This window comes from Elaeis guineensis, chromosome 1 (assembly GCF_000442705.2).
Source record: "Elaeis guineensis isolate ETL-2024a chromosome 1, EG11, whole genome shotgun sequence".
In the NCBI taxonomy this organism is placed as follows: domain Eukaryota; kingdom Viridiplantae; phylum Streptophyta; class Magnoliopsida; order Arecales; family Arecaceae; genus Elaeis; species Elaeis guineensis.
In genome coordinates this window covers 14,057,019-14,084,599 of record NC_025993.2, presented here as the reverse complement: position 1 = coordinate 14,084,599, position 27,581 = coordinate 14,057,019, and the positions used below count along the sequence as shown (strand labels likewise).

Below are 27,581 nucleotides of genomic sequence, written 5' to 3'. Positions count from 1 at the left end.
TTAACGTGCTGAAAGACGGCCCAAATGTAGGCTTCAGATTTGAAAAGTTAAATTGTACTCTATAGCAAAAGTCCGCTAAATCATCCAAACTAAATACAACCGCATTTGGTAGTAACATCACACAGGGACAGGAGGGACTCTTTAAGTCACGCAATAATATCAAAAACCAGTCTTTCCATGAAAACAAGGACACCTTCTGGGCCAGATTGCAGGTAGTTTTACATAATGGCATAATGAAGTCAACATAATCTGGAGTTCATCGAGATTTTTAACATATGGACCGCAGTTGAATTGTCTCATCCAAATAAGCGAGATAGTGAGTTGATAAAATGAAAAAAAAAAAAAAAAGGATCAATATATATGTAAATCATCACAATATTTATACAGAGTCAGATATACAACTATGATACCATATGCAAGTACATTTGGCATCACGGCACCACATAAGCCGACGCAGCACTGCAAGGGATATGCTACATCTCTTGAAGCTTTCGTGGTTCTTCATTGAAGAAAAGCCAAGAAGACACCACAAGAGCCCAAAGATAAAAAACAGACACCATAACTTTTTACAAGGGAGCATGCAGGGGATGCAATCACACAAAAAATTATCTTAATACTAACAAGAGTTTCAACTTCCACATGCCATGCACTCTTCTCTATTATCCAAGGAGCAAACAACTTGTGCCATTTTGGCTTCCCGATCATCATCCACCGGCTTGGGTTTCTGCCTCATATAGCAATACAAACAACAGAAAAATTATCCCACTGAGGAAAAGAGTGACCATGGTAAAAAGGAACAATTTGAAACTTGAATTTGGAAAGGCAAGAACTTTACCTTGAGCAGGGAGATATCCACAGTGAACTTGATCGCATCAGCAGCAGCACGTGTGCGCAAATAATACATCCCAGTTTTTAGACCCTTCCATCAAAAAGTTTGAAAATTTACAACTGAGACTCCATAACACATTTTCTGATCTAAAAATTAATTACATTCTTCAAATATTAAAGGTGCAAAATTAATGAAAAATAAAAAGTTGACACACCTTTGACCAAGCATAGAAATGTAAGGAAGTCAGTTTCCCAAAGTTGGGTTGATCCATGTGGATATTCAGGCTCTGGCTTTGATCAATGTAGCATCCACGATCAAGGGCCATGTCAACTAGTGTTCTTTGCTTGATCTCCCACACAGTTCTGATGTAGAAACATTAACATTAACATATAGGAAAAAATATCTTAGATATTGAGAGAGCTAATTTGTGCAAAGTATCTTACTTGTAAATTGCTTTCAGATGATCTGGAATTTCTGGAATCTGGAGAACTGAACCATCCTCATAAATTATTTTGTTTTTAAGGGCAGGTGACCACAGACCCATTTCAGTCAAGTCATGCAGGAGATGTTTGTTCACTACAACAAATTCTCCACTGAAAAATGAAGCATTATCATGGCAGGGTTTCATATTGTCTCGAAATGCCAGTGCTGACCACGAACATGGAAAAAAAAGGAAAAGGACATACCTTAGAACTCTTCGACTGTAGATGTTGGATGTGTATGGCTCAAAACACTCATTGTTGCCAAGAATGTGGCTGGTTGAAGCAGTGGGCATAGGAGCAACAAGAAGAGAGTTCCTCACTCCATTCTTGGAAATCATGTCTCTTAACATAGGCCAATCCCATTGGTCAGATGGAGTAACATTCCACATATCAGGTTGAATAATTCCCTGCATATCAGCATAAACAGCAAGCTCATGAATATAGTACGTGCTTTGTATTTAGAAATGTCCTTAATTAACATTTGTATAACATCAGCAGGTACATTGAATGACTTCAGTTTAAAAATCACTTAACATACTGAGGTTATTTTTTCAGATTCTTAATCCAAAGACTATATTGGCATGCACTTTATCTACTCAACAACTGATGAAAGTAAACATAAATGCATGCATGTGCAGACATGAAAAACATATGCAAATGCAAAGATATGCATGCGCCCTCATCCCCATGCCATGCACAAGCTTAACTGGAAATCAGTGGCTCAAAGCAAATGTGCAGCATATAAATATTCGAGGGCAGTAACATGTGGTAGAACAAAAACCTTGCTGATTGGACTTCCTTGATAAGTTTCATAAGGGCCTTCTTTTGCAGCAAGTTCTGAAGAAGCTTTCAAAGCATTGTAATAGATCGTCTCAAATATGTCCTTGTTCAGCTTCTGAGCCTGTAGTAATGGTTAATTAGTCATGAAGTAAAGTCACTATGTAAAAAAAAAAAAAAAAAACAAAGTTCATAGGGAAACACTTAAATCTTCACAATCACCTCAGGTGAATCAAAAGGCATGCCAAGTAAGATGAATGTATCTGCCAAACCCTGAACCCCTATGCCCATTGGCCTGTGTCGTAGATTTGATATCCGTGCAGATTCAACTGGGTAATAATTAATATCAATTATTTTGTTCAGATTGGCTGTAACTATCGCAGTAACCTGTGATGACAAGCACATTAAATCATTCAAGCATAGTCATAGATAAATTATTGTCTCAAGCCTGTCTTTCATGGATGCAAGCAATCAAAACTCACCTCCGCAAGCTTGTCAAAATCAAAATATCTATTCCTTGATCCACTGCTGCCAACCAGTTTTGATGGATGTGACTCTATAGAAACCCCCTACAAATGGATTATTCAATTTCTTTTTAGAATGCAGTATGATCGTGAAAAGCCATGCTACTTTTTTCACTGAAACCACGAGGAAAGATCCGGAGAACAAACCTTCTCCCTGACAAAACGAGGTAGAGCAATGGATGCCAGATTGCATACTGCAGTTTCAGTAGGACTTGTGAACTCAATAATCTCGGTGCATAAGTTTGAAGATTTGATGGTACCCAAATTCTGTTGATTACTTTTTCTATTACATGTGTCCTACAGGATAACACCAAGGTCAACTGCACTACCCAGGAAACTAATTTTTGTTAGACAGAGTATCAGACTTAATTTCATTAAATACCTTGAAAAGCATGTATGGTGTTCCAGTTTCTATCTGAGACTTCAAGATTTCAAACCAGAGGTTCTGTGCTGCAACAACCTTCTTGGCCTTGCCCTGGAGCTCATAATGCAGGAAGAAGTGCTTAGTGCCTTAATCTAAATTTATATTTAAATCTAAGACATGGAAGACCAATTACCTCACTCTCGTACTTTGCATACAGCTTTTCAAATTCATCACCCCAACAATCAGCTAATCCTGGAGCTTCATTAGGGCAAAATAAACACCATTGTCCATTACTTTGGACCCTTGTCATGAACAAATCAGGAATCCAGAGGGCATAAAACAGATCTCGAGCTCTGTGCTCTTCCTACAAGAAATACTAGAAATTAAGTCACAGATCACAGGTGGAAATTACAGGCTATCTTTTATGGAGCCACATCACATATGCATGATAAGAGCTGGTTTACTGCTTCATGTAACTCTAAGCAGCAATAGCATATTTTTTGGAAAAGATGTTATTCATTTAATAAGATATCAAACTAGAACATTTTATCACGAGCATCAACGATTTTTAAAGAAGTTAATGCCCGGAAAGTATGTCCATGAAGCACTAAACACTAAACAAGTTTTAATCATATGGATGTAATAAAGTTTTTGGCTGATTGAATGAATTACAACATGTGTTTTGGAACATAGACCCTTATCTTCACCGTGACTTCTCAAGGCGCATTATGCTACAAAAGATTCAATTAGAAGAATGCAATATTACCAAATCAATAACCTTTCTGACAAATATAACAAGGGAAGAAATAAAGATCATTAAAAAGAAAAAACATCTTAAAAGAATCTCAATATTTTCATTGTCTAATACAGTTCAAGCAAAGACATCATGCATCCCTATGCGGTTATTCATCACCATATTCTAGGGATCTTTGTATTCTTTGCAAAATGAGATTTAACAAATACATTCAATGCATTCAAACTTGATTATGAAGATGGAGACAAATATGAGACAGGGATATAACATGTATAAGACAAATCTTGAAGTAGACACACACACACACACACACACACACACACAGAGGATGATACAACGACGATACAACAGTACATACTTATATTCTTTTGAGAAGAATATATGTGCACATATGTAATACACATCCATTAAGCAAACATAATCTATTCTTCATAGGATAACATCAATATCCTCCATATCCATCAATAACATGAAAAGCTCATAGTCTAAAATTACCTATCCATTTCATTCATCTTTAAATGGTTAATACTCATCAGGAAACAAAAGCAAGAAAGAACAAAAAGAAAAGAAAAGAAACCTGCCCTCTCATACCTGTACATATCCAAGCAGTATTTTATATCTACCTAGAAAACATGCAAATCCTTTTTGTATTTGTTTTAGCATCAGGATTCTTAACATTTGACACCTATCCTAGTTGTACCTAACAAGTACCTTTATCCAATGTGTACTAGATATGTCAAGGGTGTGCAACTTGAACTATTTATGCATCCAAGCTCAGGAAAAATTATGTTTGGTTGTGCTAAACAAGAAGCAACAGGAAAAATCCAAGTTAACTTGCTAGTTAACTAACTGGTTGGGTGAAGCAATTGGATTTGATTCGAACTTAACTAATGACCCGATTACAATGGAAAAATACTATTAAAGACCCTCCAACAACATTAAGTTTTCTTCTAACCAGAACAACCCTGATTTCATTAATATTCTTCATCAATAGTGTTAATATTTTGAACCAGAGCATGAGAATTGACGCACAATACCATTTTTTTTCAGAAAGATGAGGATTCTCAATCACTACGATCCATTGCCTCAGAACAGACCTAAAGGGAAAAGAGGAACCTATGCAAGTTTTCGTGTGTAGGAAACACAAAATTTGTTTCATGAATAAACATGGATAGACACTACATGAAGCCATGAGTTAAAGAGTATCAGCCACCTTTCATCTTCCATCTACAATCTCATGTAATGGATAAGTATCAAAATATTGTTAAAATAGAAGGAAGAAAGATTAACTGAATTCCAAAAACAAAAAATACTGTAAAAAGTTGGATGAACAAAAAATGGTATTTGAGAAGCTGCGAACAATACCTTTCCATGATTCTTTCTAAGATCAAGGAATTCAAAAATATCAGCATGCCAAGGCTCCAAATACACCGCAAATGCACCTAGGCGTGAAATGAAGTTCAGCAATCTAAAATCATACCGAACTACAAGCTAAGTGAAAGTCCTTTACTGACTTGTAACCAAATTACCTTTTCTCTTGCCGCCCCCTTGATCAACATAACGAGCAGTATCATTAAAAACCCTCAACATTGGAACGATGCCATTGGATGTCCCATTTGTCCCACGGATATAACTACCAGTTGCACGAATATTGTGAGCAGATATGCCAACTCCTCCAGCAGATTTGCTTATAACAGCACACTCCTTTAAAGTATCATATATGCCCTCAATGCTATCATCTTTCATGCAAACCAAGAAGCAGCTACTTAACTGAAAATTTTCATCAAGATATATAAATAAACAAATTACAGCAGGATTTAATTTGTGGAAATATCAGTTTAGCTTAAAATACTTGTGGCCTAGGAGTCCCTGAATTAAACAAGGTGGGAGATGCATGAGTGAACCACCGCTGAGACATCAAATGATATGTTCTGATTGCAGAGTCAATATCATCCTTGTGGATTCCAACAGCAACTCTCATCAGCATGTGCTGCGGCCTTTCTACTGCTTTTCCAGAAGCTTTTAGGAGATAGGACCTCTCGAGAGTTTTAAAACCAAAGTAGTCATAATCGAAATCTCGGTCATAAATTATCTCACTGTCCAAACGAGCAGCATTCTGAAAGCGATACAATTACAAGAAATTACTCCAACCTATATCATAGATTTTTACAATAGCTAATAGAAATGTAACTGGTAAGCATTTGGATGATGAATAATCACATGTAACATTTTGCAGCAGAGTGCATTTTGATCATACTGTAGGTCAAGTTCATACTTGATATTGCTCTCTCTCTCTCACACACACACACACCCCCCGAGAGAGAGAGAGAGAGAGAGAGAGAGAGAGAGAGAGAGAGAGAGAGTGTGGAACTCTGTTTGAATAACATGATAACTGCTGGAAATCATTGAAAACTCTAAACACTCAAGCATATGTAATTAAATATAAGAAGAGAAATGTCTAGAATCCAAGTCATACAAAATCATCAATTAATTCAAAGAGACCAAGACATGCTAAGCTAGAATCATGAATGACAATTATGCCATCACACAGGATTATTAAAACTGAATATCAGAGCATAGACAGTGCGGCTATGAAGGCGGCACATATTAATTGCAACTAATGATAACTATACCAACCACCAACAAGCTTTAAATCTTTGGCTTTAAGAAGGTGACTTAATAAAACAAAATATTTGCACTGGTTAAAGACTACTAGTTGTATTATTACAGGATATGAAAATCAACAAAACAACCTAGGCCAGATCACCTTCATGATGATCTCATAAACATCATCAGCAATCAAAGGGGCCTTCTGCCCAGATCTCTCGTTGATATGATTGTACATCACCTTGACCCTGAAACCACCTTTATCATCAAAACCCAAAATCCAAGAAATTTGGAAAACAAAAGAAAGCAAAATTAAACAGCCAAAAAAGGGATAGACCATTACGTCTCTGAGAACGACTTCTTCGTGTTCTTGTGAAGATTCGAGACTGCAATCCTAGCAGCAAGCTACACAAAAAAATAAAAGTAAAAACAAAAATTAATCTTGGCAATCGGAACAAAAAGATCAAACAGTAATACATCCTACATCATTGAATAGATGGGACAAGAAGGGAATACCGAGGCGTAGTCAGGGTGGCTAGCAGTCATGGCGGCAGCAGTCTCGGCAGCAAGCTCGTCAAGCTGGCTCGTGGTGACGCCCTTGTAGACCCCGGCGCAGACCTTCTGGGCCACGAGCACGGGGTCGCAGTGCTCAGGGCTCAGGCCGTAGCTCAGCTTCTTGAGCCTCGCCGTGATCTTGTCGAAGTGGACGGCCTCCCGCCGCCCATCCCTCTTCACCACATACATCTCGAATCCTCCGACGATAGAACACTAGGAGGGGTTTTGGATTAGGTTTTCTCCTCAGTGGGAAATTCCCACGAACAGATAAACGGGAACGCAGGAGGGAAGAGGAAGCGATCGTATCAAGAGGAGAGTGGGTGGAAGGGTGCTTTAAATGGAGTTGAGGGGGAGATTTAAAACTAGGGTGTGGTTTGGTGGACGGCGGGTTTCTTCCGGGAGAAGCTTCTGAAATTTTGGCGCCTGGGCGCGTGAGGATCTTCCGTCCATTTATTAGTGACGTGTGCTCGAGAAGGGGAAAAATATTAAATGTAAACTTACCTATACGTTCCTGAATAGATCCTAAATAATTGTTGAGTCCGTTATTTACAAGCTTCATATGGATGTTTCAAGTGACTTGCTGTCTTTTAAAGTACTAACTAATCGAAACACGCTTTGCACGGAGTCGGATATAAAAAAATAATTTTTTTTATAAATTTGATAAGATTAAAAAATATATATAAATAATAAAATAATATTTATTTAAATTCTTAAGATATTTATATAAATAGATTTTAATTATAAAAATATAATAATATTATGCATTAATAACATACTTTAATGTGAAGAGGCGCTCTTTTCAAACGGCACAACAAAATTTATTCGAGAAGCTGATTGGCAATACTGAATACTTTACAGAATATTTTTTACATTCAGTTCGTCTACGAAATGGCAAAAATCAAGATCTCAGGGATGCCAGCCTAGCTATTTTTTTCGGTTGAGCGTTGATTCCATCCAATGGGCCGATCTTTGATCACTGAATTGGCCCTTTCTTCTATGGGCAGGCACCCAACTCTTCAGGAATACTCCGACACATTTTGCTTGTGGTTCTTCTCGCCTCCCTAGGGCTTGGTTGGGGGCTTCTTTCGAATCGTCGAACGTATAGCCAAAGTGGTTTATGATTGAATCTCAAAGACATTCTTATCATTTGGTAGATCCAAGTCTATGGCTTATTTCGGATTCACTCAAAGCTTAGGCAACCACCGTAGGAGGAGTGATACACTTGGAGTGATCATCTCTTGATTGAAGATGCACCACCACACTCGCCTAACTGCAATGAGTGCGGATCTCCTGTGGTTCATAAGTGATTAGATGGGCCACATATCATGCATGGGTAGGGTTGAAACTGGGCTCCATCCGATCCGACTTCAGATCGAGCTTCGGACTAAGTCTGAAATAGTTCAGACTGAGTTTGGATTTAATTAGAGAGTCCATTTATCTTCTGGGTCGGACTTGAGTATACCTTTAGTCCGGTTCGGATCCGAATCCAAAATTCAGCTCAAAGTCCAATCCAATTTAGACCCATCAATATTTTAATTTCATGATGCATAATGCGCCATGCTACCCTTATATTTCATCAATTCCCGATTACGCGCTATCCACCGTGCTTATGCTCCATGATTTGCCCTGGTTCACCTGCAGCGTATCAAATCCCATGGTAGATAACACGCAACGCTACCCCTTCAATTTTGCCAATTCCCAATTACTCACTATCCATCGTGCATATGGGATTTGCCCTAAAACTTCTCTCTTGACTGCCCCCAACCCCGAGCCCCAACTGTTCCCTAACCTCTCGAAGGGCTCCCGCCTCCCGCTCACCTTGGTGTAGAAGGACGGCCACCAACACTGTACCGGCATTCGCTGTTGTCCAGTCTACGAAACATAGCTGTCTCCTCAACCAATCCGACGAGCTTTTCGGTGATGTCGGCAAGACCTGCTGCTGGTCACTTGCTGCTGCTTAGTTCTCGTCGCCTAGCTCTTCGCCCCCCATGCTCGATTGGCTCTAAAAGTCAAACAACCTCCGATGGCGATGGCGGAGGCAGCAGACGGGGCCACTGATGTCGGAGGTGCTATGGTTCTGCGGCATTGTTTCCACTAGATCAGATCCCAGTGGTGTTCAATAGGAGCGACACTGTCAGGAACGCCATGCCGACGGTGGCGGTGCGGGAGCTAGAGAGCAACGCAATCGGGTTAGGGCTTTAGATTTTTTTTTTTTTAATTTTTAAGAGGGAACTAGGAAGAGAGGTGATGTGGGCGGTGGGCTGTTCCAATCGGTTCGGGCTAAGTTTGGATCGGACTAGGATCTGGATCTTTCAAAAAGTTTCGAGCTTAAGTCCAATCGGAAAGCTGATAAAAAATTTTAGACTAGACTCAAGCAGAAGTCTGATCCGATCTTGCCCGACCCACTTTCAACCCTACGCATGGGGCATTATGTTAGTAGGGCTCATCCAATCACGGTTGTTATCATTATGGGTGGTTGTGGTGGGAAAATTGGCTCTTCCAATTCATTTACTAATAGGTGAGAATTAGACTCCATTGCAATCTAACATTGCCAATAACGAACTTTGGTAATGTCATCTTCATATTCTTGCCATCTTCAGATGGGGACATAATGACAAAGAAATAGACTTTGGTGGTGGTGGGATTGATTAGTTTTTTTTAGTTTTTTTTTTTTTTGAAAACTGAAACTGTAAATTTAAAACTTCACAGGTCTAGCCAATGTGATTCATTAAATTTAAACACAGTTGCAACAACCAAAGATTTAAAAGAGGTGATTGTGAGAAATTACTTCCATTGCTCCTGCTTGCAGAATGCTGTTACTGCTACAATCATCATTCACTGTTGCTTTCAATATCAAGGTAGTCTTCCATACATCATGCATGGTTATTCTTGCAATCCTTAGGTGGGTAGCGGGGGGTAGCTGCATGCCAAGGCCTTTTTTTTTTTTTTGGTTTTCACTGAGAACAAGATGAGAAAGTGTCCTTACAAACAGCACCAGTTGGCACCCTCAGGACTGTATCAATTTTAGTAGGAAAACAAAGTCCATTAGCACGCGGCACAAGCTTAACCATCATCCGATTCACTGTTTGCCCTACATTTTGAGTAAATTGTTTTCTTACGGTCCTAAGGTCAAATCATTTTGTTTGAATTCAGAATCATTAGTATAAACTGTGGAAATATAAAATTGTCATCTGCAAACCAGCGCATGCAGGAATAAAGCATCAGATGTCATTCGGCATACAAGAACTGAATTCAGAGAACAGTTAAATACTTCCAAGAATACCGTAACAATATGATAAACAAACTTCAAATCCCCCTGATGCAAGCAAAATTATAGCGTCATGGATGCAACGCGATCTGTCATTTATCTCAGACAAATGAAACTGGCCTCTACAACACAGACCAGCAACTTGCAAATTTGAGATATCCTGCATCCTTGAAGCAAAGGACACTGTCAAAGGGTAAGAAGAAACCAACAAATGGAATTTCTTGGTATCCGTAGACCACCTATACTTTAATTTTGGAGAAAGGAGGTAAAAAATATGGATAACATCGGACATCCTACGACAGTGCTTTACAGAAAGAATATGCCACAATTCAGAAAATCCACAGATCCAAGTATAACATAAACAGCAAAATGAAAAAAAAAAGCCAGCTAGGGTTTTCAAATTCCTTCACTTCTTCAACTGAACTAAACATCAAACATACATGCCCTACTGCAAGAACAAATGAAGCTTGTTACACCTGAAAGACCGGTCAAAGTGCAGAAGCCCTCCTGCCTTATCTTTCTTTCCCTTCATTTTTTTTTTCTTTTTCCTCCTTTTAAAGGATATGAGCATCTGGTAGTATCCCAGGTTTTCACAGTATAAATAGGTGTATGATTGACTACCGTGCATCCTTTTGTAATGGCAATCCGCCTTCAGTGGCTGAAGAACTGGTTGCCAGAACCTCTGGTAAGATGTCCCAGTTCCTGCTTGTCCTACCCAAGCTCGAGTCCCTCACCTCCTTCTAATAACTGGAACTTGTGTGTCCGGATCTATCACGAGTTCAGATTCTGACAGAACACTGTGGATCCCATTGCTGTTTCTGCCACCCATCTCCTCATCTACCTCTTCATAATTACGCCGCTGGGAGATCTTCAATAGATCCCCACCTAACTCAAGATCATCTTCAACTTTTGCACGTGGGCCACCAGCTGGTTCATCTTCTACCTCCCTAGCACGGCTGATTGTGGGAGGTCTTGCAACTTCCTCCCGTACATAGGCTCGAAATTTGTTTCTAGATGGTTTTATCTTTGTGCAGAATACTTCTAAGAAGTTATTCAGACAACCCCGGTTATAGACATTGGACCTGCTGTCTGCTCTGTATCGGAAATTCTCATAGGTTGTCTGCAGAATAGAAAACTGCTTAATATACATTTTAAGCTGGCAAAAGGCACAATGCAATGCAGACAGAAAAATCACTACGCATCCACTGTACAAGAGAATAATTGTTTACAATGTAAAAATTATGTGAAGTTGTCCAAGATGCAATATGGCAAAACGTGTATTGTTAAAACCAACATTATGCATTTTCACGATTCCCACATCAATTGATCTGTTCTCTTTTCTTAAAATAATTTTAAATAAATGAAGCTCTCAGTTAACAGAGATATCATGCCTCAACAAATTTTATAATCCTAATGGTTTTATGTACCACCTTATCATAATTCTACTAGAACTTTCTACCCATGTTAATATCTTAATGGTGCATCATATGGCCTGCATATCACAATCAAAATTCCAATATCTGTACTTATCAAACAAACTGCAGACATCCTAGATAAACAATAAATAAATAAATAACATGCAATGAACCCAAGCAAGCAGGAAGAAAAGGACTTACCTGGTTAGTACCAATGAGGTATAAATGAAATCCAGTGAGACCACCAACAAACCATAGGGAAATGAAGCAATAGATCATCAGTATCACAGATGCAGGAGACTTTTTGATTGCTTTCCATACTGTAGTATGATCCTCATCCATCAGGAACTTGATGTACAGTGCACACATTGCAAACACATAGATGCAGAGAAGAGTTGACGAAGAAACAAAAAGGAAAAAGTATCGGTAATTGCGCTGCACATAGATAACCCACAAGATTAGCAGACTTATAAATAAGAATTTGATAGATTTGAGTATATGTAAAGTTATGCACCACTAAAAAGCATGAGAAGATAAGGACAGAAAAGTTGCTTAAGTGCAAGAATCGTGAAGGAGACAAATACCAGTATACACAACCGAACTAGAAATCAAAAGATAATACTGGAATAAATATATTACAAAACCCTAGAACAAATTTCCCAGAACCAATATCAGGACCCGTGCCAGGGTGTTTTTGTCTTTATCTTTTTTATTTTCAGATTTTGAACTGAAGTCGCCAAAGGATGTGCCAGTTTCAACCAAAAATCTGAAAAATAAAATAAAATAAAATAAAAGAAAGAAAGGGTTCGAAACCACTCTCCCCTATTCCGAAACAAAAAGCAGGAGTGAGAGGGGGACGGTAGAACCAGAGAGAGGAGGGAGGGGAGGGATAGGAATAGGAAGGGAGGGAATGAGGGGGGGGGAGGGCTTGAAAGCACCTGTCTTTTGGGTTGGGGGGCTCGAAACCCAGCAAACTTGTTGAGCTGGGGCACGATGGTTCGGGTTACAATTATCATTTTGTAGTTTTATTACAGTAGTCATACATATTGCAATATTAAAACAACATTAATGCATATATCAAAACCCAGCAAAATGCAATAACTTCTAGGATATGCTTTGAGAAAAGCTCCCTTAAAAAGTTGAAATAACTGTTGAAGTGGAATCTCACAATCTACAAAGTGTATCTACAATGCGTATCATGCATTTTTGGTAATAATACTAATTGTCCATCAAACTAACTGAACATTCGAAACAACTGTAAACATATTTTTGTGAAAGAAAAATGTTCCATTAGGTGTTAAAGGTATCATAAGAAGCAATCAACTTGATCAATATGATGCACTTGTAGCAAATACCATATTTTCACTTGTTTCAATAGCCAAAGAACTAAAGCAAGTGTTTTGTACGTTTTCATGATTTAAAAAGTTAAATTCATAAAGTCATGTAACACACCTGTCCGATGCATTGTCCCACCCAGGGGCAGTGGTGATCAAAGCGTTCCACACAATTATTGCATATGGAGCAGTGAGAACAACGGGGAGGACGATAGACCATACAGGTCTCGCAATATTTTACTTTCACGGGAATTCCATGAACCATTACTTCTTTAATGCGGGGAAATTGGAGACTGGGTGTATGCCTCCCACCAATCTCAGAAGTATCATAAGAGAATTCTTCTTCTGGAGGATGTGAAGCACGTGGTACAATACCCGGATCTCGAGCTGAAGTCACCAGTAGCAGTAACAGAACCTAGAAGACAGAATTTGGCACAATGTCACGATATGATTTTGCGTGTATGCGTAGAGTTTACCACAAAAGTTCAAATTTAATATTATGTGTGCAATAATATGGAGGATTTGTTCCCACTATCAATGTTAGAGTTTGAAAAAAGATGCCATGCTAGTTCTACTAAAAGGCATTCTATTTCTGATACTCTATCTAAAAAATATATTTTATGATGGAAATTGTAGCTAAAATTCTTAAAAAGCACCAGTAAGGCATGCATATATGTGTCAACAGATGAAAAAGCTATTAAAAATGAAAAATCTATAAAGAACTAATGAAGTTGTCTCATGACCAGGAAGATTCACAAATCAAGCATAATGCATACAAGAACTAGCTGAAGACCAAATGATACTGGCTATAAAATTAATTTTGCAAAATCAGAATAGCTATTGAGTATGCAAATGAGGCTACAAATGAAGGCTGCAAGCCATTATTGATAGTGAAATGAAGAAATTTTAATAATAAACCATACAAAGAGAAATCTTTTTGCAGTACTTGAGAAATGAATTGTTGAGGTTACAGGACTGCAAAATGCAATTCAACAATTCAAATAATTCACAGATCAAAGAAAAAGATTCATAATTGTGGATTTTGCATAAAAAACCCACTTAATTATTGATTTTGCTAGAAAAGGTTTATTATTTTTCTATAGGCATCCCCAGATGATTTGGTCCATGGTTCTAAGTAGGTGCTAGACAGTAGTCGAAATAAATGTGCGCCAGATACTTAAAATACATGTATCATGTGTCTAGTAATTGGGTTTCAGACATGCAGTACATGCATATAAAAGTGTATCCCTCTGCAAAAAATATTAATCCAACTTTTTATTGCGACAGAATAATAAGTGGATTTTTTTATGCAAAATTCACTTCATAATTAGATAGATTTAACAACATGATTCTCTTATTTTTTTCCATTCACATTAAAAAAGACAATAAGGGGGACAATGCTGTTAAACTGAAATTTAAAGATGCTGCTCATATTTGATGCTTAGCTGCAACATGACAACACCATGACCTTGGCAGAAACTGCTTACTCATGAACATGCTTGTACTCATGCAAGATTTTATTAATCTCTCAACAAGAAAGAATGACAAACAGTAACCAAAACCAATAAACAACAAGAGGCATCCCATCAGTTTGGTAAATTAGCACAATCTTAATCATCAGACGGAAAAGAAAAAGAAAAAGTAATGGTCCGCACACTTTGTAATAAGAAAAACACAAACATCTTGTTCAACAAAGATAAGAAAATAATTTGTTTATTTTATTGATACTGGTTATCGGCATTATAAGGCAACTGGCTATAAAGCTTTACAAAGAAAGCAATGGCTTAAAGTTCCAGGTTTCAAACAGGCAAAAAGAGTACTAACGTAGATTGTAAAGGCTATTGCAACCACCAAGACTGCATATCCTGCATTGTGAGGATGAAACCTGTGGAGCAGATGTCTTGCAACAAATACGCAGAAGATAACAACAGGAACAACGATGAGTGAAACAGTGACAAACAGTGACCTAGCATCAGGACCAAATATCAACCTTCCACCAAAGATGAATATCTGCAGAAGACAAACATACAAGTTAAACATCTCATAGTAATTAAGGATAAAAAGGTCACTGTAACTCTTTTTATGGGTCATGAAATAATCTGTTATTAAATCTTTTACATCATTAGCTATTCTATACTATACTAATGCATTTCAAATATCATTTCCAAATAAATGCATGACATTTTGAAATCATAATATAAGGAGGGGAACAAGTGATACATCAAGTAGTGATTTCAAAATAGCAACCATCATATTTCATGCTCAACCCTCTAGCATGCTAAAATCATGACAACCAAGACTCCAAAATACAGCATTGCACCAAAAGTTCAAGACATGATAGAAAAGCAATTAGGCAGACGTTGCTAGATGTTACAGTGTTAGATGTGGCAGAGCATGAAAGGCCAAGATAATCGCAATAACATGTCAGGTAGAAAAATGATGAAGCATAGAAGGCAACTTTAATATTAAAACTCCTGCATATAACAAGCACCACTTAAATGAAACAGCTTTACTGTTTAAAAGGATTAAAAGTCACAGATATGATGCATGGTCAACTTTCAGAAAAAAAGGAGCCAGTTAAATGTGTCGTTTATTAGATCATAAAAGGAAAAAATATACAGAAATATGTCCATTTTGTGGTTCAAATATAAAAGCAAACATCTATAGGCTAAATGAAACAATTTGAAACACATCAACAAGATAATTTTTCAGAGCTTAATTCATAATAGTAACCACATATGCAATAAAAATTATAAGAACATAATGCACTTGTAGACAATTCAAAAGCTAAGTATATACAAATACCAAGGACTCACATCCCAGAGACTGAGCCACCATGCTAAACCAGATGCGATACCATGTCCACATGTGAAGAAGGCCACTTTTTTCTTTTTTGGGGGTGAACTGTTGGCAATTATTTAAGTTTATAAGGTAAATATTGATCAATGTCATCTGAATTATTGAAAACTTTTCAACTATTCCCAATGTTGAATGGTTCCCTAAATTATTCTTGATAACCAAACTAATTGGTAACTATTTAATTATTCACAATTTATTCATGGATTTTATGATTTATTCATTAATGTTGGTGCCCCCTTATAATGAATAAATAAATAAATAATATCATCTCCATGATGTACAAAGAACTCGAGCATAGAGCTGACATGTACTTGCAGTCTATGCTCAAACCTATATAAACAACAAGACTGTATACAAGTGGCAAGCACCTCAAGGATATATGGCATGTCTAAAATGTAATATATGCACCGGAGACAATTATTTATAAAAAAGTCCTCAAGTTAGTGTGTCATTTGCCCAAGAAAGATGGACTCATCACGAGGAACATCATAGATCCATTGTCGAAAAGGGAAAGTAAACAAATGTATTAACATGCAGGGGCAGAGCAAGGATTCAATTTTAGAGGGGGCCAAGTATTCGTGAAAAAAAAAAAAAAAGTCATTATTGTTACAATTGACTAAAAAACATTGAGTCTTTTGTATTTGATTTCCCCTATGCAGTGCTACCAACATTTCAATAATTCTGGCAATATCATATGTTAAAAGAAAAATACCATTGTTGTGCAAATAACATCAACAACACACATATATATTTTTTTTTATGAAGGTATTCCATAAATCAGAATATCCAATCAAGGACTAAAATGCGCATATCATCTATTACAAATAAAAACTTTATAGGCTGACTTAAAACTATGAAAATGAAAACAAAATGGTCTCATATTCTTACGATAACAAACAAGACAGGTTTCTTCACAGCACAACCCCAAGACAGAAGAGGAGGAGGAGGATGGATTTTGCACCTTTAGAGTGCAATTTGAAGCTCTGGGAATGCTGATCCCATGGGTTCTCTATATAGGAAGGGAGACTAGCCTCACAATAAGGGCAGCAAGGGAAATGGAGAGAGGTGCAAATTCGAGAGAAAAAATTGCTGTGATGGTAAACTATGAAAGCCACTTCATATTTAAATTTCTTTCCAGCAGATATTTATGTATTCAACAAAATTGATTTTTTTGGGATGTTTATTTGACATTTAGACAAATCTTTCAAGAGTCCTCAGTGACATAGATAGCTTTAAGTAATTGCTTTCTGAAAAATTTAAAAAAAAAATTCCCAGTATATATGAATGCCCTATTTTCATGGAGCTCTAATGGAAAACAATCTCCAAGTGGTACTGGAACTCACTATGGGAAGTTCTTTTCCTTTTCAAAGCAAATCTTTTATAATTTTAGGGTGTTTCTAGAGTTGTGCAGGTTGAGAAATGGAGATCTTTTGAAATTTTAGGGGCCACATGTTATAGAATGGAAGGGCCAAGCAATACGATGAGAAAAAAATTATTAGAAATTTCTGGACTTAGGAACCCCCCGCCCACAAAAAAAAAGAAAAAAAAGGAAAACAAAAAACCAAGCGCCAAGCTGCCAACATGGCTCTGCCCCTGCTAACATGGCACAGGTATGACAAATGCCTAGATGAGAGAGCCAAGACCTTGATTTAAAAGATGAGTTAAGGTAGTGCTTGCAGGCAAGATCATTAAGAGGTTCACAAATAACAAAAAACACCAAAAATGATGGATGCATATAAATTGTGAACATGACATTCTACTAACAGAATGTGGGAGAAAGTGAGACAGAACGATATGCAGAAAAGCAGAATGAAGTACAATCAGCATCCATACATGTGGCATGGTGATCCACTGGGAGTTGAAGGCACAGTCCAACCTAAGAAGAAAGCTTTCAGACAACAGTATGATATAATGACAACAAATGTCGTGACTACATATGGCTTACGGTGACTTGCATTGGAAGCAATACAAATCATAGGCTCAAATAAACCAATCAGAACAATATAAAGTGCGAATATCTCTCGAAAAAAGATCACGATATCTACATCTTCATCTAGTCTTAGATTGTTTAATATCTGAAATATATTGCGGAATGAAATCTTTCAGTAAGCCGAACTACAAATCAATTCGAGCTACCTAAAAAGATATTATTAAGAGGAACTCTCATAACTCAAGTAAAAGCCTACAGTCTGGAATGTAATTTAGACTAAATTGTGACTTCTAACCCAAGAAAAAATCAACTATAAACCCACAAAAATTTTAGAGGTTAGAAGAAAAAGCTGCAACAGCTACAGCCTGTGAATACATTTTTAGCTCTATGATGGATCCTAGAAAAGCTACAAATCTACTTCAATATCTCAAGAACTCCTCATAATCCTATCTATTTGTGTGTCTAAGAGAGAACTAGAGAGGAAAAATCCCTCTAATAATTGATGTAAATAAGAACCATCTTTAACTTTAGTTTAGATTGAAATGCGGAAGATGATTTCTACAAACCAAAAGATACCCTTCTTTGTTAATTTGAAGTAGCATTTAGTGAAGGTATCTTGTCTTCATCATTGCTCTAGAACACTGCAGTATGGCAGCACCATAATGAAACTGCTCCTATGACCTTTACAAACAACTAGCAATATGGGCACATGCATTGCACGTGTAAAAGGAACTAATAAAAATGAAAATACGGTTATAAGTTATTGAATTCTATTTAAAATATAAACAGATATAAAATTAAAATAAATCTAAAAGACAAAATTTATAATAAAAAAATTAAGGCACGTGCAATGCATATCTCGAGAAACTAATAAAGAAATGACACATTTTATGTCTTGAATTATTGAAAACAAAAATAAATAAATTGAATGCACAAGAAATATAAAAAATAGAAAAATCAAATAATAGTTTTTTGAAAACTGATGTTCAATTTCTTAGTTCTCACATAACTTCTGCACATGAAGAGTGGGCGAGAAAGAGGCGGGGAGAGAGAGAGGGGGGAGGGCACAGGTTGGGAAAGGAGGAAGAGAGAGAAAAGAGGAGTGGGTTGGGAGATTTTTTTTTTTTTTTACAGGAATTTAGATGGGAAATGAGAGAGATAGAGAGAGACAGCGCAAGAGTTTTTTTGTTTAGGGTTCCATCTAATTTGAGTGTCTTGTGTGATAAAAGTTGAGACGTTCAGTTGAGTTTTTTTTTTTTTTAAGAGTCCAGCTAATGTATGTCTCCATTCTGAAAACAAAACTTGATCATAATAAAAAATTTGAATATAAATTTGGACTTCAAACTGTGCGTGCATGAAAGAAATATTAATTAAACCTACATTGTATTTTTTTCTCTCAATAAATACTAAGAATACTTTAGTCACAGAATTTGATAGATGGAATATTATAGACAGCATATTCCTCCATCTTAGAATATAGTATATAAAAAGCATTAGAAAAAATTGCTATCCTTTAAATTTTCTTCAACACAAAATCATAAGAACTTCATCAAACAGTTGTCTCGGTATTGTTGACTATGTCAATAACAAATTCAACTTAGGCCTTGGCTAGTCTTACTGCAATTTCTAGTTTTCAGTTTTTAAGAACTAAAACATGAAAATCCAGATAGAAACCTATTTGGTATAGTAATTTTCATTTTTTTTGTTTTTAGAAAACTCTTGCCTGGTATTTTAAAAAAAGTGAAAGCTATTAAAAGTGGATTCACTTTTTTTTTTAAAAGAGAAACATGCTTTGTTTGACCCCAACCACCATCATCACCACCGCCTCCATCATCACTGCCCCTGCCACAAAAACTACCGCTTATAGAATTGATGTTTATAATTTTGAAACAATCATTCATTCCAAATATGTTTAATAAATTTAAGACAAAACAAAAGCATCATTTCAGTTCAGTTTTAAAAAACAGAAAACTGGCAGCGATTCCATTGGCACCATGCCGGTCTGACTAAAATCCAATACCACCCGAAATACCTTATTTTGAAACCTAGGTATTTTGCTTATCCTTCGAACTAATCATGATTCAAGCTTGAATCAATTTGATTTCAGCTAATTTTTGGATTACCAAGCTGGTCAATTAGGCTCTTTTTCAGCTCAGTTTGAAATCAAGATTGAATTGAGCTTGAAATGCCCATAAACAAATCAAGCATGATTTCAAAATTTAAGATCAAAATTAATTTCAAACCAAGCTTGATCAAGCCCAAGCTCAATCAAGCCTGGCTCTGTTACACCCCTAATTGGTAACTGAGCAAGGCTAAAAAGGTCTACAATATTTCTCTTTTCATACCTATTAGAATAAACAAAAAGTAGAGGTCTTGTTGCCTTTCTTCTTAAGCACTTTTAGTATCATAGTGGTTGCCAACAAACATTATGTTTCCTTTTTTCAAGCTTGAAAAGGGACACAAAGCAAGGTTTGCCAATATCAGAAGTACCGTACCGGTACCAAATCAGTATGCATCTCGTACTATACCGACGTTCGGTACGTCTTGTCGTCTCATACTGTATTATATACCGATACTGTAATAGGATGGTAACACATGAGGAACGGTATCCGAGACAGCAAACCTTGATGCAAAGGGTTTCTCTAGAACAATAACCTTTACACTAATCAACCTTTTTGTTATTACTACCTTTAGCCTTCTAGCCATTATGTTGCATATCACATCTCACAGCAAAATCAATATGTACCATAGACATAGATAACCAAGATTTGTTATTTGAGATGAAATAAATAAATAAATAAATAAATAGACCCTAGCTTCAAGTCAAAAGACTAGGAGCTCAGTAACTCTATCGATAGCATATCTGTTTTTAAATTTAAAAAAAATCCAAAAGAATCATCTCATCAAGAAACTCGGTTAGAATTATATTAAACATAATAGTCAAGCGATTCTCCAGCTATTTGAGATTAGAAGTAGGAATTTATCTTCATCAACAATTTCAACAATGGTCTAGGTCCTTTATACTAAAAGCTTCCAGAAAAAATTAAAATTCTGAACTAACATACAAATCTCAAGGTAAACCCTTCAAAAGCCCTAACTGTTAGAACTCAGAAGATTGGAAAACAAAATTGAAAAATAACTCAATCATGAATTCCAAAAATGTAAAGAATCTTAAGAATAATTGAAAGAAATAGTAAGTTTCAATACTAAAAGACTACTGTAAAGCTCAATTAGTAAAGAAAGGACCAAAGTTGGCAAAAAAAATTCATTGCATGTCAAAAGACGCTAAAACATTCCTTGCTTCAGCGATTAAAAAAATCAAAAAATGAATTGGACAATCAAAATCTTACCTCAACTTGTTAAAAAATTATATATATGGTCCCATATGTGTGAATGAACGATGTTCCTAGACAGTGAAAGGATCTCCTGAGTAAAGTAACATGTTCACATCCATTATATAACATGAATAGAAGACCCAAAGGACAGACCCAATATTGAATTGAAACAATGATACTAATGGGGGAGACAGGATTTGGGAATATTAAACTGTTAAAAAGTAGCAAAAACTTCAAGTGCCCTACAAATTGACCCTCATAGTCTAGGCCAAGTATTTAGGTGGCAAGGCAGATGCATGAAGCTAAGATTGCAAAACTCATTAGACTTTGACAGATAGTGTAGTATACCAATTTACTTTTAAATTCCACAGCAATATCTTCCGCATTTTGAGGAGGAAAAGGAGACTGAGTGTGTAATAGATGGCTGCAATCCTATTAACCAAGTAGGTGTGGAAAAATAGTTAACATTTTCTTTTATGTACTTTTCTTGCATCTCTATCTCAAACATCATATGGAGAAAATCAAGAGGTGGCAAAGGGAAGGTCTCTTTACCAATATTTGAAAATTGAAAGAACAAATTTTGGTACAGCTGCCTTTAGGTGGTGAGCTATAGACAAAGCAATAACTTGAATACTAAGCAGCCTTTGTGCATAATTGTCCACTTCAATCCCAATCTAGGCACTTGGGAAGCTGCCCTTCCTAAAGTTTATGAAAACAGCATGTGCCAATGTAGTTGGGCTGCCAAATCACCTAAAGTGGGACTATCTGGTAGCCTAGGCAGCTTTGTCAAAGAATAATGCATAAAACCATAAGAGAAGGTGCATATCGCTTAGAACACTAGGTTCATATATCAACAAGACCATTGTGATATGCCTTAGAACAGTAGATTTCGACATTTTTAACAATACCATTACTCATTAAGAAAACACATTTATACGATGGATGTAGCAGATACCAAAAACTAGTGACACGAATATGAGAATTGGATTCAGACACATATCCAAGCATCTAATTCAGCAACAGGAAGAGAAAGATGCTGGAATATGTTGAAAAAAGGAATAATTTCAACTAGTATATTCAAATATTGTACAAATATATTATTATTAAAAATATTAAAAGATATTATTTGTTAAGGTCTTTCAGCATGCATGTTTTTGACCAAACTCTCAAATTAGCTTAATGACTTCAGAAATAATGACTTTTGTTCTCGAAAAATAACAAAAACCTGCCTTTTCTAACACTATCATAGTGATGTTAAACTCGTTGCCGGAAGAATCCAACTATACCAATTCACAAACTGCGGCAAAAGCATTTGATGAGCATCTGAATATCTCACATGTAACTGATTTCAGATATGTATCCATCATGGATTCTACGAGAACCATGCAAGTATCCAGGGAGCACCGGATATCCTAGGACTGGTTGAGTATACTGTAGGAAGCTCAAGAGAAGCAACAACAAAATGATAAACTAACGAACCAACGTTGATCAGGAAGCAATGTAGAATCTAGACCTTAGAAGCCTGATAAGAAGGCTGTCACGTATGCAGGATAGGAAAGTGTAAAAAAAAAATGAATGGAAGTAGCACAGGCAGGATTAGGAGCACATTATTCTGAAGAACGAGACATGTGATAGGAACTTGTGGCACTGTCGGAAAAATAAATCCAATGGCAAATAAGTTTGAATAAGATGTCATTTATAGCTGAGTACACATGCTTGACTGACTTCAACAGATATTCAAACCAGTATAAAGTTACTACATTTGTTACAAGCAAACCAAGGTCCAATCATTTGTTACACAGAATCAAGTAAAGGGGAAACCCGTTGTTCCTCCAACGCATCAAACGGCCAACAACCCCGTACACAACTATTAGTCAAGCTGACACTAAGCATTTAGAATTTCACCAACGCTCAAACTAAACAACCTCAATATTTTACACATCCTACTCCTACACCATGGCATCGAGCAAATTAAATTCTGAGTACCCACAATAATCGATTTTTATTCACCCTTTCGAGCAATGAAACCCACCAAAATCACAAAAATCCATCAAAACCCAATTCAATTACCAATGACACGACAACAACCCCAATCGAAGTCCACCATATTCCAGCACAATCCCACCACACCCAATACCCAAATCTCCCCAAAACCCCAAATCGACCAATACTCGCCAAATTAACGAAAACCCCTCTAAATCGACCCAAAAACAATCCAAACACCGATAAATACACCAAAAACAAGACGAAAAAAAGGGGAGAAAGGCCGAAATCTTACATTGCTTCCCTTCCAAACTTGATAGACTCGTTGTGCCATGAAGAACCAAACCCACTGCGACTACGCCGGAAGGGAATCGAAGACATCGAACTCGCTCATCCTCCTCGAGCCCTCGAAATCGATGACAAAAGCAGCAGGAAAAGATATTAAAGGTTAGATTTTGCAGCGCTTTTTGGTCTTCCCTTCTGAAATAAGTTGAGAACGAAATGATTTTTTCCCCCCTTTTCTTCCCTCCTCCCCTTTTTCTTTGTTTTTCTTGGCTTCGATATTCGATCGAAGGCTGTTGAAAGCTGAGGTAGAGTGAGGTGTAAAACAGGGTCTTTTCAGAAGAAAAAAAGAAGGGAGAATACTCTCTCCTCTCTCTCCTCTCTCCCTCTATTTTTATTTCTCTCTCTTGCCCTCGGTGGTTTAATCGGGGCTATACCGGCCTGTTACGCAACTGAAAAAAAAAAAAAAAAGGGAGGTTTTTAATAGGGTGGGATCCAGCCAAGAGCAAGGACAGTGGTTGTATCTTTCACCCGAATGAAAGATTTACCTTCCTTCGCAAGAATCCACCGTTGGATCATGCAACAGGATTGTGTGGATGCTTTGCGATCGGTGCAAGAATCGATCCAACGTTCTATGTTGCGATTGAAGATAATCGTTGGTTTGCGCAAAGGATACCCGGACCAGATGGCCAGTGGCAATAATTCCTTGGTTCCCGGCTTCATACCCCAGAGACAGTCCCCTTCTTTTTGGATTTTTTTTTTCTTTTTTTTTTATTTAAGTGAGGAAGTAATAATTTATGAGGATTCTTAATTCTTAAATACACTATCTTGGCAGGTACAAACTGGCTCCTCCCTGTGCTTATCAAAATAAAGTACCGAAGAGGGTTAATTAACAAGATTAGATTTGCTCAGATTCCATTTCAAAAATAAGATGTGCCAAGTACATATCAGGTGGAGGGGCTTGGATGCTGCCAAGTAAAAGGTAAAGGAGAGTAGTTTGTTTAACCAGCAAAAAACCATCCAAAAAAGTTGATGAATGATTTTGTTGGGTTAAAGATATGGAATTCTTAATCCAGATAATTTCATTTGAGGAGAAGGATAAGATAAAGTTAACAAACCTGCAGATTTATTTCTCTTTTTACCTTTTTTTTACACTTTTTTCATAAGTTTATTAGACTAATCATAGGATCATCAATTAAACTGTAAATGATTTTAGTAGCTGGTTAGCTGGTTGAAGATGGATGATGCATCTCGAAGGATGGATGATGCAATGTAAAACCATGGAAATGCATAAATCATTTAAAAATACAGGTGCACAGTCCTTGAACCAAGAATTTTTTTGTCGAACTAAATAAATCTCGATTTTAATTTTTTTGTGGGGATTATGAGGACTATAACATAAGAATCCTCCAATCTGATAATAAATACTTATTATTAGGTGCTTGCTGGTAAACCAAAAACAGTTTGCACTGTGCTGTAATTTGCCATGAAGAAGTAAAAATTGTTTGCTACTACTTGTAGGATTTTAATAGGAGAACTTTGAATCCATTCTTTTCTCAAGCATGAAGTATAGAAGTAATGCACCATTGTATAGATTATAGATTAGTGTCACGCCCCGATCCGAAATTTGAATCGAGGTCATGGCAACCGCCGCATACTCATAAAATTTTTTTTTTTTCATAAGCATGCAAGGCATCTCATCATGATATCTTACACATAAAGTTAAATAATTTTAATAATCAAATCTTGATTCAAATAACAAATCAAAAACTCAGTGTCCAAAAAAAATAACTGTCTGACAAAGTCAACACTTAAAATAAAAGTCTTGAATCAATTCTAAAAAAGTCCTAAATCAAATGACTAACTCCATCTCTAATCGCTCTCCCAACCGAAATCCCGCATCATGCTAATTTTCTGGATCTGTAAGAAAAACATAAAACTCATCATGAGCTAAATAGCCCAGTAAGCAGTGTATACCTTTAACTGAATAAATCAGATAAATAATACTATACATATCGATTTACTGATAATAACAAAATAATATATAATTTCATGAAATCATAATCATACTATCAATTATATATAAAATTTAATTCATCATAATTTCAAATTATGCTTATCATCTTAATTTCATCAATTTCTTAAGTTCTTCTTACTAACCATGACTATGACCACATTTTTCCTGTGGCAGGATCATAAATACCGCATATCTGCTTGCGGTAGACCGCGAATCATCTAGCAGCCAAGTCCTTTGGAACCGCTGGTCTCGCTGGCGGTTTGTCACTCGTCTCTCTGGCGACATGTCGCTGGTCTCGCTGGCGACATAAATCCTCAGGACAATCAATTACCAACGTATTGCCCCCATTGACGGAGTCCTTTACACAGTCAGGTTGTCAATTTCATATTGTCTTCCAATTATATATTTTTTTAAAAATAATATAAATAATTGATATTCGAGTCGAATCAATCATATCATTCTTTATGATCATACATCAACATAATAATTGTTCAACAAATAACTTCAATCATATATAATTTCTACAATTAACTTCAATCATAAACAATTTCAACAATTATTTTCAATAAATATTTTCAATCACAAGCATGCCATGAATTTATTTAATTTAAAATTTATAATTTATCAGATAAATTCAATAAAAGTAAACACTACTTACCTTAAAAGAAAATCCAAACTAGAATTCTAGAAATCTTGAAAATCCTTCTCCGGACCTGGTACGTCAAATATCATATTTTTTTGATCAAAATTTCATCGAAATAATTAAAATTTATTAAAATCTAATGTCCCCACATGGATTAACTAGACGACAGCATCCAGGATTTTCGGACTGATCTATGAAAACTCTTCTTATATTTTATTATTTATTTATTTATTTATTTATTTTAATTCTATAAATCCTAAAAATCTAAGAGAGAGAGAGAGAGAGAAAGTTTCTCTCTCCTTTTTTTTTCTCTCTCTTCTTTTTTTTCTTTTCTTTTCTTTTTTTTCTTCTTTTTCTTTTTTTTCCTTTTTTTCTTCTTTTTCTTTTTTTTTCTCTCGGGCTCCTTCATGGCCGAGACAGGGGACCGACGGGTCTGCTGCCTTGATCGCCGTTCAGGCCACGACCGACATGGCAGATCCGACGGCAGAGGGGGACCACTCTCCGAGTTCGGAGAGGTAAGGCCGGCGGTCGGTTGTGATCGCGACGTCGAAAAATCCAAGGGAAGAAGAGGCCAAAACAGGGGTCTTTTTTCGACCAAGAATCGACGACACCCATCGCCGGCAGTCGCGCACAAAGGCACGGAAAGAAGGAGAAAGAAGAGAGGAAGGGAAGGAAGGCTTACTTCGACCTCCGGTGACCTCGTCGGTGAGCAATCACGGCGAGAACAAAACGAGTGTCCGCGGCTCCAATCGAAAAATCAGGGAGAAAGAGAGGGAAAAAGGATCGATGATCGGCTTCTAAGGAGGGGGAGGGTCTTTTTATAGAGAGCCTAGGACTCCTGATAGTCCTAGGACTCCGATCTCCGAGATTTGATCGGAGAAGAAGACTCCTACCGAGAGTCTTCTTTCCGATCCCCTGTTTCTCTCTATTTTTTTTTTTGGGCTTGGGTCTTGCTAGATGGGCTTGGGCTTTGGGCTATAACAATCTTCACCCCTAAAAAAAATTTCGTCCTCGAAATTTTTCATACCTGTAGTCTCGAAGAGCTGGGGATATTTTTGCTTCATTTCTTCCTCTAGTTCCCAAGTAGCTTCTCTTTCCGAATGTCGACTCCACTGTACCTTGACATAAGGAATGTTGCGACATCTTAGCACTTGTTCTTTATGGTCCACGATTCGTATCGGATATTCTTCATATGATAGATCTTTTCTGGCTTGCACTGGTTCAAGTTCCACGATGTGACTTGAGTCTGGTAAATATTTTTTTAACATAGAAACATGAAAAATATTATGTACTCCTGCAAGTGAAGGTGGTAAGGCAAGTCTATAAGCCATCTCACCAATTCTTTCCAAAATCTCAAACGGACCCACATATCTAGGATTTAATTTGCCACGAATGCCAAATCTTGAGATTCCTTTTGAAGAAGATACCTTGAGAAATACATGGTCACCAATTTAAAATTCTAATTTTCATCTCCTGTTATCTGCATAACTTTCTGTCTGCTTTATGCTGTCCAAAGTCATTCTTTAATTAATTGAATCTTCTCGACTGCTTGTTGAACAAGTTCGGAACCCAATATTCTCCGCTCACCAACATCATCCCAGTGAATCGGTGATCGACATCTTC

At 36.8% G+C, this 27,581-nt stretch overlaps 2 protein-coding genes across 2 annotated transcripts; both read right to left on the bottom strand.

Moving 5' to 3' along the window:
• Nucleotides 1-338: 338 nt before the first annotated feature.
• LOC105038036 (ribonucleoside-diphosphate reductase large subunit) lies at nt 339-7,402 on the bottom strand. Its single transcript, XM_010913720.4, has 17 exons — nt 6,854-7,402; nt 6,681-6,742; nt 6,498-6,585; nt 5,583-5,846; nt 5,260-5,500; nt 5,096-5,172; nt 3,170-3,340; nt 2,995-3,087; nt 2,760-2,909; nt 2,571-2,657; nt 2,311-2,475; nt 2,093-2,212; nt 1,516-1,718; nt 1,273-1,422; nt 1,044-1,191; nt 836-919; nt 339-724 (listed from the first exon to the last, which is right to left on the bottom strand). Exons 1-17 carry the CDS (start codon nt 7,079-7,081, stop codon nt 629-631), a joined length of 2,427 nt encoding a protein of 808 aa, XP_010912022.1. The 5' UTR covers nt 7,082-7,402; the 3' UTR covers nt 339-628.
• Nucleotides 7,403-10,366: 2,964 nt separating this feature from the next.
• LOC105038035 (protein S-acyltransferase 8) lies at nt 10,367-23,726 on the bottom strand. Its single transcript, XM_073250862.1, is given in 6 exon segments — nt 10,367-10,899; nt 10,902-11,280; nt 11,777-12,010; nt 13,028-13,324; nt 14,734-14,919; nt 23,312-23,726. Coding segments are annotated over 6 exon segments (1,257 nt in total). The 5' UTR covers nt 23,351-23,726; the 3' UTR covers nt 10,367-10,777.
• Between the last annotated feature and the right edge of the window lie 3,855 nt (nt 23,727-27,581).

Bases quoted from the DNA above. Each gene is read 5' to 3' on its own strand.
- LOC105038036 (XM_010913720.4), bottom strand. From the start codon at position 7,081: ATGTATGTGGTGAAGAGGGATGGGCGGCGGGAGGCCGTCCACTTCGAC. The intron at 6,743-6,853 runs GTATTCCCTTCT...TTTTTTGTGTAG, and splicing joins GCCACCCTGACTACGCCTCG to CTTGCTGCTAGGATTGCAGT. The intron at 2,476-2,570 runs GTGAGTTTTGAT...TTGTCATCACAG, and splicing joins ATTTTGACAAGCTTGCGGAG to GTTACTGCGATAGTTACAGC.